Below are 18117 nucleotides of genomic sequence, written 5' to 3'. Positions count from 1 at the left end.
ATAGAATTAATATTTAATTTCAGCAATATGGTACTATTATGACTAATGATAGTTAAATTCAACTGCTCCTTAGAGTTCCAGCCATGCACAAGTACCTATTATATTAGATGTTGCTTAAAGATAGCACAGCCACAGAGAGGTTCTTATCTTATCCAAAAACTCCCCAGCAGTACTCCAGATGAAAAATCAGACAAACGTCTCCCCATGGTAGTTCTCTGTTTCACCCTTTCTTTCTTGATGGGGGAAATTTATGAGGCTATTTTTATTCCATCTCTTGGACCTATCTGCCAGATATGTTTGTACCAGCTAAAGCAAGTTCAAAGACACACTCCCTGCTTTGGGAACAGAAAGTGGGAAGTCCTTCAGGCCTGTGTGATTTTGCCTTTCAGTCACAGATGGGTCTCCAAGCTTTCTCCCTCCCAAATATACAAATTTGGCTGTTGTGGTGGTGGATTTCACTGGATTACTCGGACTGAATCATCACCCCAGGCTTTGGCCGGTGTTCTTGATAATTTGGGCCCAGGCTACGAAGTGCCTTCAAATTTTGGATCAAGACTGTGAAAGGAGCACGGGGGAAAACAGTTGTTGTCATTATTTCCCCATGGCATATGGAAATGATGATGGCCAGTTAAAAATCACCACATTTTCCTCTGAGGAAAGAGAAACTGAAGCACAGAAGTGTGTGTGTGGTTACATGTCAAGCACTGAGACTCCTTTTGACTTCACATACTTTCCCCTTATTTCTAATTAACATGTTGAGGAACTTTAAAATGTAATAAACATTATTTCCAAACAACCAGAAAGTCAAGCTTGCTTATTTCTGGTTTGATGTAAACATTTATAGCACAGCTCCATCCTTAAACAGTTAATCTTATAGCGACCTATTAAAATAAAATGAATTGTGTTATAATTCATCCTAAAGCAACCTCAGGGTTAGTGTATCAGGTAACTCCTGCTTTTGCAGTCCTCGTGACGTTTTTAATCAAATTCAGCTGTAATTGCTGGAGCATACACATGCCTCTTTTAATACTCTGCCTACATTTGGGACTCATACGAGTCTGTTTTCTCTTAACGTATCTAATAAATAGAAAACATGAAAAGAGCACATTTTGCAGGACTCAGAGCTTTTCCACCATTTCATTTGTTCTAGCAATTGTCTGACAGGCTTACGAGAATCGAGCACTTGTCAAGTTTCCCCCCTCTGCCCTCTTGGATACAACTCTTTGGGGGTTTTAAGTCACTGTTTGTGTTGCCGGCACCCTGTTAAAGGGGGCATGGGCACAGGCGAGAGCAGCTGCCACAGGAGCCAACTGGAAGCGCTTAGGAGCAAGAGGGAGAGATTTCATGGGCGTCTGTAAAAAAATCCCTGCCAGTGATGAATGTTGAAATGTTGCTTACACACCAGTCACCTACGCTTTGTTGGTGAAAACTTGAAATGTCATGTCTGCGTTGGAGCTAGTCATGTAAACAAAACTCCTGTGACTTTCTCTGCTCAGGAGTGGGAAGGGTGTGTGTGTGTGATTTTTTTTTTCTATTTATTTATTTTATTATTTTTTTTCTCCAATGCCACAGCTGTTTCCAATTTGCCAGCAATTTTCTTTCGGGCTAGTAAAGCTCCCGAGATGACTGCAACTAGCCACATGGGTTTCTCGACTCGACTGCGGGGTTTGATTACAAGGGGTAGCAAACCCAGCTCAGGATTCAGGGCAAGCGTTTCCCCCCGAACTTGTAAGTGCTTCAAGTCCTGAGTTTTTGTTAACGCCAACCTTTAAAGTTTATTTCCTTGCAGGTTATTGGGTGCGTGTGCTTAGTGGTCCCTGTCAGAGCCAGGCTGAGGTTTTGGGCGCGTTTGTTTAAAAATAAAGGGAACTCGCGGGGAAAAGGCACGGGGGAAAGGTGCAAACGCCTGTTAGCTGCCCCTCAACGAAAACGAGAGGAAAAGGGGTTTTGTTAACACAATAGTAAGCCCTCGGGGTTCCTCTTCAGCTCCGTGTTTTGTGTAATTCACACGTGGAAACGTGAGAAAAGAATGAAAAATGACTTTGAAATGCGATCTGGTTCTGTCACTGGATTGTGAGTGCGCAGAAAGAGTTGTTCACATCCCCGCAGAATAATGAGATTAAGCCTCGCAAGCGGCGCTTTTAAACCCCGATGCACCCGATTTTTGTTTAAACCCATTAAAAAATGACAACGCTGATTTTTTTTTTCCCCGATTCCCTTTCTCTCCTACGCACCTCGCGAGTCCCTCCTCGTCGCTTTGATTTTTTTCCTTCCATCGGAAGTTATCTTCCCGAAATCTTCCTCCTAAAATCTCCCATCGCCTTACCTTGCCTAAGAAACTCTTTCTCTTAACACAAACAACAACAATAATAATAACCAAGAATCTGAAGAATTTCTATATTAAAAAGCAGCACTGGCGAGGTCCCTGGTCACTGGGTACAGGTCTGAGTCTGTTTTCCTTGGAAATTGGGAGGAATGCTAAACGCCTCGTCTACCAGAGAGTAAATTGTGTGCGGAGCTCAAGGCACGGCTCCCGAGTTGCCCTTTCACCTCTTCACTTTATATGTTCCTCTTATTAAGGAGAAAAATGTTTCAATATGTTGGAATTTGGGGCAAAGCAGGGAAAGGGAGAAAGAGAATAGAGAGTGGAAGGACATTTTCCGAATAGTTTTGGTAACCCTTCTGAGGGTTACATTTAAAATTGATGTCGTACTAAAATCCCTGGAAGTTTCTTCCCCAGGTTGGTGCAAAATATTATCTGCGAACCCTTCGGAGATGACAAGATGCACCAGAAACGTGACCCCCCTCGGGGAAATAAGTGTTCCTGAATTGAAGATGTGTTTCCTTTCCCTCCCTGAATGCCTTAGTATTTGATAGGGTGTCATTAAATTGCTAAAAGGGTCTGGAGGTTCTGGTTTGCAGAGAAAAGGGCGGAATTCTTGATCCAACAAGACAGAATAGTTTCGAGACGATTTCGTCTCGCTTTTCCAGCCGTCTGCATCTGCGGAGTCGTCTGTAAGATTTTCAGTTCTGCTTCAGGGGGAAATGGGTTAACTATTTTCAAGGTAAGAGTCAGGCAAAAAAGCTCAAAGTCAGGAACGATGATTTAAAAACGGATATTTGAAACTTCCTTATTTAAAAAAAGGGGATTTAAAGCAGCACTTGAGCTCCACTCAGCGTCTCTTTTCGGCTTGACTCCTCAGCAATATTTTTTTAAGAAAGTTGTGAATTTTTTTTTGCCTTTTTTTTTTTTTTTTTCTGGTTCTTTAAAGTTGCGAGTAGCGCCAGGCGGACTCATTGGGCGAAGATGTCACACAGCCATGATTAATCCGAGGGAACAGCTGAAATATTGATAAGGGGGGAGGAAAACGGAAATCAAATGAAAAGTAGAGGGCAGAGAAGAGAGGGAAAGGAAAGCACGTCCTGGAGCTGCGAGCATTACAGAAGCCCCCTGAGGAAATGCCTGGTTGATGCAGCCTGTCTGGATGGGCTGGGAATTTTAACTTCAGCGCCGCTTTGGATCTAACAAGTTGAATCTCTCCTCTTTGCAAAACTCCAGCGGCAGGGTAGTCACCCAGAACTGGTGGGGAGTTTTCTTTTTTGGTCTCAACCTGGATCTTTACAAACTGCTCTGCCACTGGTTGAGGGGAAAGGGTGTAAAAGGTGAGTCATTTCAATAATAACAAGAGGCGAATCTAAAAGTGGTTTAAGAGGCCCTTTTCTATCGCGACAGATGCCATACGATTGATAAATAATCCACAGCAGGTTTCTTAAGGCTGGCTGCAAATGTGCAGATGTATTTATTTATATGAACACGCGTGATCAGAAGAGGGATGTAAGCGGGGGCGGGGGGAGCGCCGATCGGGGGTAAAGAGGGGAGCAGGGGCAACAGAGATGTGAATCCCTGACCTTAGAAAATTTAGTGGCCAAGCAAACTTACCTTGTCCCTCAACTCTGCCTACCCCCCAACCCCCGGTGCAAGTTCAGAAGCAAAAGAAACTGAAACGTGTTAGGAGGGAGGAGGACAGGAGAAAGAATTGTACTTATCAGAAACACATTGTCGATTTTAGAATCGGTTGCCCTCCTGTGCCAGCTGGCCGCGTAATAAATGCTTTAAAAATCAATAAAAGAGGGGGTTACGTGCAGATAGCGAATTTTTCTTTTCCAGAGTTGTTGCGCTGTGGAGGGGTGGGTTTTTTTTTGTTTTCTTTCTCTATTTTTTTTTTTTTTTTAAGCAGCAGATGTTTCGGAGCAAGGCGGCGGCGTTGGGTTGGGGGGCACGGAGGTGTTTCCCGGCTCCTTGGCATTGCTGAGCGCGGCTTTCCCCGGCGGGGTGGCAGCCCCCGAGCTCGGGGAACAGCTCCAGCTCGGCGGGGGCTTCTCCATTAATCAAATTTCGTGATTAATCAGCGGTGCCTGGGTCCTGTTAGATCTGAACTAGCTGCAAAGTTAAGACCTCACAGCTTTTCCTGAAGAGCTTGGGGGGCAGGGGGGGGGTGGAGGGGAATAAAAAAAAAAAAAAAAGCCCAAACCACCCAACCCAGAAGTATTGACCACTTGTGCGCGACTCTACATATTTCTAATTCTCTAGTATAATTTTCTGTAGTAAGTTCTGTGTAAACTTCTGACTTTTCTCTTCCTAGCCCGGGAAAATGGGAACGACAGAATAGCAGCACTTAGGAGTTGTATTGGGGTTGTGTGGGATGGCTCGTGCTTCTTAACGATGCACTAATTACCGTCAGCTAATTGCTTTCTGGCGCTTTCCAAGGGGTCTAAAGATCCTGAGAGAAGCCAGTAGGAAAAAAAAAAAATAATAGTTGTCGGATATTTTAGTGACTGCAGATTTATTTTCCCACACACCATTACATTTTTGACGATCGTTGTTAATGTCTGTAGTGATGACTTGAAGGGAGGGGAGGAGGAAAGGCAAAAAAATCCCCCAAAACCTGTTCATAAGCTGCTCATCAAATCTTAAAAGTACATAAAAACAGATGCAGCGCATCGATGCGAGCCTGAGATAAAGGACCGCTGTGTTTGAGCCATGGCACTCTCCGAAATAGAAAGGACAAGCCTAAGGGGAGGGGGTTTGTAGCTATTTGGAATGATACTTCCGCTCGCTGCTATTTTTTTTTTTTTTAATTTCTTGTTTAATTATTATTGGTGAGAAAGGTTCTTGAAATCAGCCGCCAGGCTAATGGCTCGGAATGGTTTCAATGAGTCACGAAAGGCAACTGCCCTTGGATACGAGTCAATAGGGTTAACTAGCCTCGACATGAAAACATGAGTGTTTCAGCTGGTTTTTAATTGTTGGCTAAGAAATTCAGTTAATCAAACGTCAGACGTTTCCCTCTGCCCTGGTCAGAAGTGAAGAAGGCTCTTTTCCTGAGGAAGGTGAAGGAATCTGAAAGAAAAACCAAATTGTTGTTAAAGTATAGGAATAAACCTCTGCTTTATGAAGTCCTGTCTATCCTGACTTTTAGTCTTGACTAAAAGATGATCTCTTGACTTTTAGTCTTGACTTTTAGTTACTGTGGTGGATGTTTCTCTGTGTCCTTTGAAGGATACTGTCTTTAAATATCATTACTGATCTTATTGCTTAAACAATGTTTTATTTCTTTGCTTTTCTCTATGCATGTGTATGATTTGATTGATATATTCATTTTAATTTCAGGTCGAGTTTAGGACCTTTAAATATATCTATCAAACAATTAAGGATGTTTCAGACTGTACCAGACACTTCGTCTTACGTCAAGGTAAGACATGACAGCATCTTTAAACAGGTAATGTCAAAAATTACAATCCTCCAAAATTCAGTCATTTGTATTCGTTGAAAATCTCGTTCCCATTGTCACTTAATTTAGCAGGAAAAAAAAAAAAAAAACCTCTGCCTTTGGTGGGAGAGAGGTTAGAGTCTCAGCTATCACAGCTGTCATTCTGGAAATAGGCAGGATTGAGTCAAAAGTTGTATCATCAGGGACCAACAGTGGGTTAAAGTGGTCTTGTCTTTTATAATGCACTGGTGCTGGGTTTGGTGGGTCGTACTATAACCAGTATTATAGTGAGGGTGTCTTGAATTACACTGTAGTAGAGGTTTGTTGCTCTGAAACTAATATGATAGCAGTGGTGTGCTACCAACATTGTATCACAGTGGTTTCTTAAATTGGTTTCCAATTTTCTGATTTCCTAGAGACCACTGAGTGTTGAACCAGAGCTAAATTTCATTTAATATCCTCTACTTCTCTGCTGCGCCAACTACTGAATTTAACATGCAAGTTGATATGCGAAGTTATGGTTTTTTGAAAGGTACATTTCCAAATAGGTTTGGAGAGGGGAAAAATATTGAATGAGTTAACCCAAAACATCCCTTTCAGTTATTGAAGAAATGGATTGTCACACCAGGCAATGCTATATGATACTGGGATTTCTTTCACAGTGCTGCTTATGGTTTTCCTTGAGCAATGCTCCTGTTCAATTCAGTAGGCAAACTGACTTCAGTTGGGTTCACTGATAATGGTTAGTGCCAAATCCTGCTAGATCTCGCACTCTAAATAGTTCTTTGTATTTTTTTAAGAAAAAAAGAAAAGAAAAAGGAACTTAGAATCTATTTTGATGGATCATTTCTGCCTCTTTCATTTTTATAAGGTAAATACCAAGGAAGGATTGGCACAGCCTTGTCCCTTTATAACTCAATTGAGTACTGCATTATATTTGACATCATATCGTTTTTTTTCCACAACAGTTCCCAAGAATGTAAATAAACCAAGCCTGGGACATCTGGGTTACACGTTTAAGGCAAACCCTGCATGCAGCAACACTTAAGGAAAATCTAAAACACAAACCTCTTCTCTCCCAAGCTGAAGAAACACAGAAGTGTGTTAACTAGAGCTGGGTGGATAATTTGTAATGAATAATTTATTACAGGAATTTTGTCTCTTTTTTTTTTTCCCCCCTTAGCCAATGATCTGTGAGACAATTGTGATTTTTCATGTACGTAGATATTATTGGAAATGGTTCACTGAATGATTTCTGTATATAATCCCTAGGCTATGGCTCATTTTGAGGGCAGTTTGTTAGGAATATTAGCATTTGAAATGCAAGGTTTGTGGGATGACTCCCAGGTCATGTGGCATTACCTGTATTCCCTGATTGGGTGAACTTGTGCAGCTCTCTGGACCAGGTTTCTAAGGAAAAATCTGTCTGGGAATGGTCAAGACTCCACATTCAGTTGATATACTCCAAAATCACACTCATAGCTCAGTGTTTCAGGGCATGTCAGTGATTTAATTTTGTTTATTAAATTCATGTAGCTTTGGAGCAGATTCTGGCATAGAAACCCTGTGGAAAACAAATGAAATTCAAGTCTCACAAAAGCAAATTCACTCAAAGTTCAAGAAAAGAAACATGTTACCCAGTCTGTGCCCAGCTTTTAGCATTAATTTCTCTTTGGAGTTCCTGCATGTGGGAAATGATCTGAGATGTGCTCTGTTTACAATGAAGAGATGAAGGCCCTTTGACATCCTATCTTATGGTATTGTTGCCTTTTGTTGTGAAGCTAGATCCAGCTGCCGTTCCAGTTAGTAGTAAAATTCCTTCTGAATTAAGTGGAACCAAGATGCAGGCCTAAATAATTTAACATTCCAGCAGGACTGAGCCAGTCTGACCGTAACTGTGTCGGGATAGCCTTCTCATTAAGTACAATCCTGCAGGCAAAGTGCTGGGACAAAGTTCTCTTCACATAAGTATGTGTTTTATCCACCAGAAAGAACTCTTCAGGCTGGACTTCTATCCAGTGGCTCAGCAGTGGAGGGATAACTGAGCTGTGTGATGCTGAACTCTCTGCCTTTTATTACAACCCTTCATCATCAGCTGCTGTTCTTTCGGGCAAGGACTTTGGTATTTTGTCTGTAAAGCTTCATTCACACCAATGTCATTGGGGAAATGGCTTGTTCCTCTGCTTAAAAAAAAACTCACCAGGATTTTGGCAGGAGTCTCCTAGGACTGATCCAAAGTCCTCTGAAGACAAAGGAAACATCTCCCATTGACTCTTAAAAGTTTGAAGTTGGGCAGCTCAGTACCAGTGGTGCAAAGCAGTGCTTGGGTAGCTCATTCAGGTCAATGAGGCTGTTCTTAAATTAGGAACGTGCTTAAATTCGGAAGAATCAGAGCCTTAAGCACACCAGTTAGGTCAGTCCCTGGCCCTTCTGAGTTTGGTGACAGTTTCCACTGACTTGAACAGAGAGATCCTGACAGTGACTGGCTTATTTGTAGAAGAGGTAGGATTGACTGACGAGCTAGGTAGACAGTCAGGAAACGTGGATCCAGATCTAAGCCCTGCTGGGGGGGCTTGGTGTTCCTCAGCAAGACCCTTCAACTCTCCGTTCCTCTGTTTCTCCATCTTTCAAGTGCGGATGAGAGTGCTGTGTATGAAGAAGGCACTGTTTGGGTTCAGACAGCACCTGCCTTCTCTTCCCTGCTTCCTCACACTGATTTTTGAGGAATTCCCAAGTTGTGGTGAGCAAGAAGTTTGAAAAGCAGGACGCTGAGTTCCAATTCCTCTCTCTTCCCAGGTCTTTTTTTTTTTTTTATTATTATTCTTTTCCTTCATGTCATTACTTCTCCAGAAAATCTTATTTACTTGTCTTGTGGGAGGGAGAAGTATTTTATTTATTACTTTCGTGGGATCTCAGCTGGCGATGTGTACACTACCCCTGTTACACAGCAGAAAAAGCCAGATTGAGATCAGTGTCTTCTCTGAATCCTCTTCAACAAACGCATCGTGTGCGTAAGCTTTATGTTTGTTCTGTGCCTCGTGCAGAAAAATATGTTGTAGCGGAGAGGGTGTTGCTGATGACAGGACTGCCCTTTCTTCTCTCTCATCTACACTTCTTGTATGGGCCTTAATGTGATGGAGGGATAGGAAATCATAAATATAAAAAAATTTAGATCCTTAGTGGTTTATTTTACATGGCTGGTAAAGTATTTCTCTTCCTTCTACCGTTATGGGCCTTTCTGATCTGCAAGTACTTAATAATTTACGGTATATCAGAGGGTGCTAATCTCATCTAAACATGAGCATTTTACTTTAGAGAATGAAGCGTAACATAATTGGGAAATTAAATTTTAAAAGACAGCACTGGAATCCTGGCTGTAAGGATATGGAAAGAATTAGGGATATAAGCAAAGCAACATGACCTCCGAATACTAAATTTTTAATTACTACCATTGCCACAAGCTACTCTGGACCACAGCGGTCTTCCCTCCCCTTCTGCACCGCCAGTTTGTGGTTTGATGTGTGTGTAAAGGCGGCACAAGAATAATTTTGGAAGGGGTGGTGTTTTTCTTATGCCCTTCAGCAACATCCTAACGCTTATCTCCTCTTCTATCACCCCCTTCCTCGCTCAGAGAAAGTCACTGCTTCTGCTTTCAGTTCCCCAGCTTGCAAACAGCTCCTCACCCAAGGCAGCGCCTGAACCTCTCGGGCCTCTGCAGAGCATCCCAGCACTGGAGTGAACCTTCCTCCTCCTGGTGCCAGCCCGTTCCCTCCTCCTGGTGCCAGCCCGTTCCCTCCTCCTGGTGCCAGCCCGTTCCCTCCTCCTGGTGCCAGCCCGTTCCCTCCTCCTGGTGCCAGCCCGTTCCCTCCTCCTGGTGCCAGCCCGTTCCCTCCTCCTGGTGCCAGCCCGTTCCCTCCTCCTGGTGCCAGCCCGTTCCCTCCTCCTGGTGCCAGCCCGTTCCCTCCTCCTGGTGCCAGCCCGTTCCCTCCTCCTGGTGCCAGCCCGTTCCCTCCTCCTGGTGCCAGCCCTGCTAGCTTGAGGCAAGACCCACTGGGTGAAGTCCCTTGGCCTGTGCAGGAGGAAAAGCCAAAGGAGAGGGCAGTACCATTCCCCATTGCACAGGAACGGGTATTCTGGCATCACCCCTACGTTTCCTTTCCTTTCCTCTGCCGCTCCTGGGGATGATGTTTCAAACAGTCTCCTGAGGATGGGGATATTCAAGGCAGTTCCCCAGAAACAGCTCAGGTAATGCGCTCGGCCACCTTGGACCTGCACAAACCCAATACTGTTGGGGGAGGCAGCGTGTTTGGTCCCCCCTCTGACCCCTTGGAGAGTTTTGGGGAACACCCACAAAGCAACTGGATGCTCCCCTTTGCGAGCTTGTGCAGAAAACCATCTCCAGCCCAGACCTTTGAACAAGCACAACGATGGACTTTCCTCCAGGGAGTAGCCAGGGTGCAAGCGTGGGACTTCTGGCTTTAAAAATGGATTTCATGCAGCCATAACGTTTGTGGTACCGTACAAAGAAGCATATTCATGGAGGGAACATAGCCTGGGTGGCTGGAAACAATATTTGGTTTGTTCTTGCTTTCGCTCTGCCTGGAAAGTTTACAGAAGCCCTAAAGAGAGAGGGGGATTTTTTAATTATTATTTTTTTTAAGGACAAAACAGGGAGATTTTTTTCTTTGGAGCAGGCAAGAGAGGGCTACCAACAAACCCTGACACGGACACGTTCTCTTTCTCACTAAGGCTGCTCGGGGACAGGTTGCAAGGGAAGAATATCCCATTATTTCATTAGGGTATTACTTTTTTTTTTTTGCAACACAAATCTCCCAGCGGAGATGATGCTTGATGGGTCAAGATGCTGCAGAGGGACCTGTGCACGGCTCATCCCACAGGTGCTCAGGGATGCTGGAATTGCAGACAGACACCTGCACCACCCTCTTAAAACCAGCCAGAGAGCCTTCACCTGGCAGAAAAGGGAAAATCAAAGCCTTCATGGACCGTTTTTTTTCCCCGCAGTTCAGGGAGCGTTGCTCCTACCGAGAGCATCCTCTAGGGCGTTAGCCGGTTTTGCCTCTTTTTTTTTTTTTCTTTTTTTTTTTTTTTTTTGGCAATTCCCGCAGAACTTCAGTTCCTCTCTCCTCGGGAGGACGGGACCAGGCAGCTCCCGAGAAGGTGGGAATCGCAGTAGCTTTGACGGCGGGGTTAGAACGGGCAGAAGCTGCCGTGAAATCTTACGTCATTCTCACACTTCGTGATGATTAATCTGCGTATATAAGGAATCGTTCTCCCTTTTTTTCCCCCTTTTTTTTTTTTTCTTTGAGGTAGAAGTGCTGCGAAGCTCTTAGACTTTACCAAGTGGCTGCTTAATGCCTTATGACAACTTGGTGCTTCAGGGTTTAGGTCTTGTTTGCACCTACCTCTCTATTTTAAACAGGAAAAATCCCTTTCCACTTCCCGGTGTCCAGCGATTCTTTTCTTCCCCGTGCTCAAGCCCAGCACTGCGTGCGGAAGGGCTGACATTGTTTCTCCCCTCTTTTACCTTCAAGGTTGAATTTAGGTGAAGAAGGTGGGAGAACCGCTGTTTCCCTCCTGGAAATGTAATGTGTTGGAGGTTTTTAAAACAAACCAGGCTCTCGGGCACCGGGGACGAGCTTTTACAGTGACTCCTGCCTTTAGACGAGCAGCCAACCCCCTTCCCAGCTCTGCGACCTTCTAATGGCTCCATTCCTTCACAATTTCCAGAAAAACACCCCCCACCACACACGCTGCATCCAGGGAATTTTGTATTCCAGCCTTTCCTACCCTCTCCCAGCCCTGTGTTTAGAAAGAGAGGAGGTGTGGAGGGAAAGGGGAGCAAAAAGGGAAGAAAAAGAAGGCGAACGCTAAGTTGAGGGGGGGTGGAAATGCTTTAAATCTTTCCTGCAAATCTCCAAATAGATGGAGTCTGAGGGAACAAATTCAAAGCAGGCACGGACGCCTGAAGAGAAGTTCGAGAGAAATATTCTGTTCCATTCAAGCGCATCAAGGGTCTAGCTGGAGTCTTGTTTGGCTAAGGTCAGACGAGACTGGGTTCTCCAATAAAAATAAATCTCAAATTAATTATGGCCTCAAGCGAGGGGCCAGACGTTTGGAGCGAGTGCACTGCCGTCTGTTTTTTTGGCCTTCGGTATTTTTGTGTTTTTTTGTGCCTCGGCTTTTCAATAATTGCGGGATGGGGGAGGAAGGGAGGGCGGGGGCTGGTTTATTGGGACATGGGGCTCAAATAAAACGAGCCAGGACACTGGTTACCCCACTCTTCGCCTAATTGTGATGCAGCTTCAAAGCTACTGCGTCTTCTCCACGCCACTTTTAAGACATTATGTTTTACTTAGGACCGATTAGCAGGGCATAACTTCCCGGCTTCAAGTTCCCAAATCCCATGGGCTGTTCCTGTAGACCAAGAGGAAGGAGGGACCCGATCCTTCAGTTGTGGGGCTGGAAAACGCTACTGATTCTTTTTTTTTTTTTTTTTTTTTTTTTTTTATTGCTGTAGCTGAAAAGTAGAGGTTTGCTCAATTAGTTTAATTTAGAATTGAGATTCGTTTCTGGGGATGAAATCCCAGGGCTGTAGTTTGGACTTTTTGCTTGTAAGACTGTGGGTTTAGAAAATAAACAAAACACGGTGCGTTTTTTCATTCTGCAACCGAATCGATGCCAGAGGAAACTCAGACCCGAAAATTTTAAGCATTCACTGAAGCTGGAGGAGATTTTCCCTCTAGTAAAGACTGGACCAGAATAGACGTTGGCCTTTTGCAAACACAGCTCCGGGCACAGAATGATGGTAAATATTGTAAATGCTTTTAGAAAGGGTAGTCTATAGAGGAAGTTTTATCTAGATGTAACATATACACGCAATATCCCTAGCGTAAGGTATGTGTGAGTGTGTATATATATATAAAGCTGTTTAGAAAAAAAAAAAAGAGGACATTTAGTCACAGTTAGTGACAAAGCTGCTGGTTTTTGGGGTTCCCCTCCCCTATTCACCGCGGTAGTTCGAAGTGACAGTCCCAGGCTGGGGGTTAACGGGAGCTCAGGTGATGCTGTTCGCGTGAGAGAGGGTGAAATCAGCCAAACTCCTTTCCCACCCTCCGAAAAGAATATTTCTAACCTACAGCTGAGGCCCGCGAAGGTTCTCATTATGTTTATTCCTACAGAATAACTAGGCGGTTCTAATTATGAAGTGATGACCGCTAATCCCGCGTGAATTGCAGACAGAAAATGCGGATTTTGGGGGTTATGTAGTCCCACAGAGGACTGGCATTGGACTACACCGAGGGGTTAACTCCTTTGATACCGGACCTGAAACACTCACGAGCCGAATTCCTCCCAGTGTGTCCTAATTAATTTTAACCGAATCACGCCAAACCCGGCGTTTTCACCTTTTCGGCAGTGGTGTAACCCAATTGTAAGGACGAAGAGAGGAAGGGGGGACATGCCAAGCGCTTGAGATCAATACCGACCTAATAAAAAACTTGAGAATTTCGTTTCATTCATAAGCGCAGTAAAAAAAAAAAAATAAAAAAAAATAATTGAGGAGTAACCGATTTCTACCAGCCTGTCCCAATGTAAACATCTGAAATCTTCCGTGGTTGCCAAGATCAAATGATTTTCCAGATGTTTGGTGGTAACCACATGAAACGGATCATAATTCCTTTACTGGATATACATACGCATCCGAAAGTCGAGCAGCAGATTAAAAGTTGCGCACGGTGATCATCACCCTGCCCGTCTTTGCTCCCTTCCTCTCAAAGGGTTAAATACCCAAAGTCACTCCACAATAATCACCTAGAATGATTCAGAGTTTGGCGCACGGAGTTTATGAATATTCCAGCTTTTTCCAAAAGTTTGAGATAACTTCAAGGGTGGTTCTTTTCTTTTTCTTTTTCTTTTTCTTTTTCTTTTTCTTTTTCTTTTTCTTTTTCTTTTTCTTTTTCTTTTTCTTTTTCTTTTTCTTTTTCAGAGGGGGGAAGATGATTCTACGATTCTATGATTAAGCAAAGATTCTATTGTTACATTATTTGAGAGGAAAATAGTAGGTTGTTCAGCTTATCTGTTAAAATCTTTAACAGCTTCGCTCATTACCTTCTCTATTGGACTTTTAGCAAATCTCATTTGAAACCAAACGCGCGAGGTAAAGCAGCGAATATCCCTGAATGGCCCCGATCTAACAAGTGACCCGAACAGGCTTCATTTCGTCCTCAGACATGCAAAATAAGCCCCTGGGGGGTCATGGTGCCCGTCTGGCAATCAAATGCAGAGCTGGGTTCCTAAAATATCTCGAGGTGGGATGGAGGGGAGGTCTGTCGGACATCTTCCAGCCTTGGGGAGCACTGGGGACCCGCTGCGGGTGCCGGACCTGGCTGTCGCTGCAGCCCGGAGATGGGGAAAGGGCGTTTTGCCGGTGTCGGGCTCTTCTCGCCTAAACTTGGGCAGGTTTTCAGGTGGTTTCTCCCCGCCGCTCTCAGCTCCCCGCCTCTCCCCCCAACCCGCCTGTCCAAGACCTGTCGGTCACGCAGCCTAAAACCAAAATGCTTTGAGGTCCGTGGATGACAGAGGCTCCTTCCAGGGTGTTTTTCTTTTTTTTTCCCCTTCCTTTCGCGGTTAAGATCCTCAGCCTGTCCTCTCCCTCACCCCCCACCCCCGGTGTTTTTCGGGGCTGGTGGAGAGTGTTGTCTGGAGAGGAAACCATTTGGGTTTTGAAAGGATGCGTTTCACTCTTCCCTTTAACCTCTTGCTTTTCTGGTCGCTGAAGGGAGAGTGGAGGAGAGAGTATCTGCGGCGGGATCGAGGGGGGGGGGGGTGGGGTGGGGAAGAGAGGGCAGGGAAAAAGAAAGAATGATGAGGAAAGGAAAGGGTTAACCGTGATTTCTTTTAATTGAACTCCAGTTCTTGTGGCCCTAGGCAAGGGGGGACCTGACCCCGCTAGCAGCATCCAGATGTGCTGCTCTCCGGGGACCCCAGCGCAGACCCCTGGATTGTAAAGCAGACAGGGGGAGGACGGGGGGGTGGGGGGGAGAGGGGAGGCGGTCGGGCTGTCCCCTCTGCCCCCCCCCCCCCCCCCCCTTCACCTCCTGGCTGCAGACGGCCTCAATCGCTGGCAAACAGCGAGGCAAAACCTCCAGGTCTGGTCACGCTCAGCCCCGTGTCTGCATCTGAACTGAAAACTTGCAGCTGAATTGATGAGGCTAATTTGGGGGGAGGGGGGGGGGGGAGGGAGGGGCAAGAGGGATCTGCTGCTCCCTCCTGCCAGCTTCGGGCTTGGAGAAATAAAGTATTAATAAGGCACCTCTGCTGCAGCCCAGTAGAAACACTAGTGGCATTCTTGCATTTCCATTTTGGAAGGGGCGGGTGCAGAATAACTTTGGATATAATTTTGATTCCCTTCCCCCCCTCTCCCCGCTCCCCTCCCCGTGGTTGGACTAAAGACAAGGGGGGAAACAAAAAGCCTGGACTCAGCTGGCACTGGACAAGGTAAATCCTCTCCCCCGAGAGATCTGACGTGCAGGAGCGTCCTCCCGCTTTGACACTTTTCTTTCTTGGCTTCATCCTCCTCTTCTTCCACCCTCTGCTTTTTTTTTTTTTTTTTTTTTTTTCTCCTCGGGCTGCAGCACTTTGCAGAAGTGGGGAATAAAGGACGCCCGAAGTGTTGCATGATGTGTTCCGCTGGTAGCTGCTCGTTATTTTTGCGAGGGGGTGCAGGGGGACAGGCGGGTATTGTCTCCTTTCCTCGGTCCTTCGGAGGGTTTTCAGCCTTTCCCGGAAAAAAGGAAAACGCGTTTCTTTTCTGGCGATCGCTCCCGTTCGAATGAAAGAGAGAATTGCACGTCAGGGGCTCGCCAGGTCTAAAATGAGATTTAAAGGTTGGCGGTTGGGATTTTGCACTGCCCATTCTGACACGGCATCCAGGAACGGGAAAAATTCATAATCTGACAATTATGGTAAATTTGGGTCATTTTTAGCTTACAAAGAGTTTTGGTTTTTATCCTGGCTGAGTGGGGTTGTAACAATTTAGCGAGAAACTTGCACTGTGAGTAGAGTCTGGGGATGGTACTCCCAGCCCCTGGATAAAGCGGATGGACTTTCATCCATCCGGCTCTCCTCGATTCAGAGCCCGGTATCCCAACCCTCGAGATGACAGGGATTGAAGGGAAGGGGTGAAAGTGGAAAAGAGCCTCCGCTTTCCCGCAGCCCCTTTTCCAGCGTGTGCTTAATTGCTGGAGTCGTTTCTCTTACATTATTGCACTTACCGCTCATTTCTGGCAGGGACTGGACCCTCGTCTCCCACTCCTTGCTGGGAAGCGTGAAGGAAGGGGCCCGAAAGATGTTTTAAATACGTTTTAATCGCCTGACTTTTTTATTTTCTCTCTCTGCCTGCCGCCACCGAATTGTATTTACGGTTTTCTCCCCTTAATTTTTGCCTGTGACTGGAAAACGCATTAATAAAAAAATCTGTGGGAAGAGACGGAAATTCAGTGAGTCAGGCTAAAGCTGCTCCAGCCAAAAGAAGGAAAAAAAAAAAACAAACCCACGTTAAACTAAACTGTGGGATGACACACGACGCTCCCTAACACGGTCTGGGGTGCAAGAAGGTCTGCGCTGGACCAGCTGCCCCAGTGACAAACAGGAGCTGCCAGAGGTAGCTATTGTTCTGCCCCTTCTTATCTAAATGGAGCAAATATCCTGTATGTAAAATATATATATTTTCATCAAGAAGGCAGGACCAGCGGAGAGACGAAAGTTTCCTCCTCGAGTGACTTCACTTCCCAAAATTAGCAGAAAAAAACGTTTCATCCGGTTAACTGTCTCTTTTTCGCTCTGCTGCAACAACCAAAGTTAAAAAAAGAGAGAGAGAGACAGAGGGAGGGAGGGAGGGAGAGAGGAGGAGAGGGGGCACGGAGCGAGAAGCAAAACCGCTGGAAGGGCAGGGAGAAAAGCGAAAAGAGAGAGAAGGATAAAAAAACTTCAGGAGGCTTCGTTGCAGGCTAAACCGGGTCAATGTGTGGAATATTGCTGGTACCGGCTGGAAGTTTTTCTAGATGGACGGCACTATTAAGGTAAGGGGGGCAGGGAGGGGCTGGGGGACCCCTCCAGCCAGGAGGGGCTTTGGGAAGGGGCGCGGGGGTTGGGGTCCGGCTCCGTCCATCCGCCCCGAAGCGGCCGGTCTCTCCTCCTCCTCCTCCTCGTCGTCCTCCTCCTCCTCCTCCTCCGCCGCCGCAGCGTGTCGGGGCTCTCCCTTTCGCCTCCCCGGTGCTCGGGGGGCTCCGGAGCCGGCCCACCCGCTCGTACCCGGCTCGGCGGGGCGGTGCGGGACCAGCCGCCTGCCCGCCCCCGCGGAGAGGCCCCGGGGACCTGGCGGGCTGCGGCGGAAAGGCAGTGACAGCTCCTGCCCCCGGGGCTTCGCAACGCCCGCGGCGGGGTGGGGGGCTGCTCGGGGCCGGCGGGAGGCGAGCGTGGCTCCGAGCCGGCCGCAGACGTGTGCCCGCGGCGCTTCGGTGGCCGCCGGCTCGGATTTTCTCGCCCGGCCCTGCTTGAAACGCGCTGCTGGTTTGGGGGTCGGCCGTGCGTTTCCTCCAGTAGGTTTTGTTTTTTGTTTTGTTTTTTTTTTTTTGAGGGGGGAGAAAAGCGAAGGACGGGGCGGTTTGGAGGAGAAACATCACCCTGGCTTGGGGCGAAGCAGGGGGAAGGGGAAGCAAAGAGTGTGGCAAAAAACCACCAACATAACCAACCTCTGGTGGCCTTGAGCAACCGAGGACGCTGCTGGGACTTGGAGAGTGGTTCCCCCTCCTGTCCCCTCATTCAACTGGCCGGTCCTTCAGCCCCCGCGGAGATAAACCAAGCCTTTCCCAAGCTCCTGGAGGTGGCTCACGCTGTTTCTGAAAGCCTGAGCAGCAGAGAGTTGGCTTTCTTGCTTTGGGGGACCCTCGTGAGATTCTTACGAGCTCTTCTTGGAGGGAGCGCTCCAGTACAGAAGCAGCTCGAACAGAAGAGCCTTGAAGCGAGAGACGCTGTGGGTGTGTTTGGGTTGGAGGATTTCGAAAGATGCCTATCGCCTGGGTGGGGTGTTGATCTCTTCTTAAAAGTAGTCTTTTTTTTTTGTCCTTTTTTTTTTTTCTTTTTTTGCTGACCTGGGGAGAAAGAAGCTGCAAACTGGCAGGAACTGAAACTTTCTCCCTCAGATTGCAGCTTGTGACAAGTGCAGCACTGCTTGGAAGGGTCTCCAAAGAAAGGGGAGGGAAGGAGATGGGCAGGACAAGGAAAGAAAGAGGGAATGAAAGGGTGAATGTTGGAAAGGAGAGCAGTG

At 46.4% G+C, this 18117-nt stretch overlaps 1 protein-coding gene across 4 annotated transcripts in view; it reads left to right on the top strand.

Annotated features, from left to right (window-relative positions):
• Positions 1–3409: 3409 nt before the first annotated feature.
• Positions 3410–18117, top strand: part of FLI1 (Fli-1 proto-oncogene, ETS transcription factor) — a 90772-nt gene continuing 76064 nt past the window's right edge. For 2 of the 4 annotated variants that reach the window (XM_086626927.1, XM_086626924.1), the window contains exons 1-2: positions 3410–3663; positions 5672–5780. In XM_086626927.1, coding sequence (XP_086483053.1) covers positions 5715–5780 — 66 coding nt within the window. In that variant the 5' untranslated portion in view covers positions 3410–3663; positions 5672–5714. Of the gene's footprint in view, positions 3664–5671; positions 5781–16715; positions 16871–18117 lie in introns of those variants that run through there. The other 2 variants (XM_086626925.1, XM_086626926.1) reach the window with 2 other exon arrangements.

The sequence above is a fragment of the Tauraco erythrolophus genome, chromosome 26 (genome assembly GCF_009769465.1).
Source record: "Tauraco erythrolophus isolate bTauEry1 chromosome 26, bTauEry1.pri, whole genome shotgun sequence".
In the NCBI taxonomy this organism is placed as follows: Eukaryota; Metazoa; Chordata; class Aves; order Musophagiformes; family Musophagidae; genus Tauraco; species Tauraco erythrolophus.
This window is presented reverse-complemented; position numbering and strand designations above follow the sequence as displayed.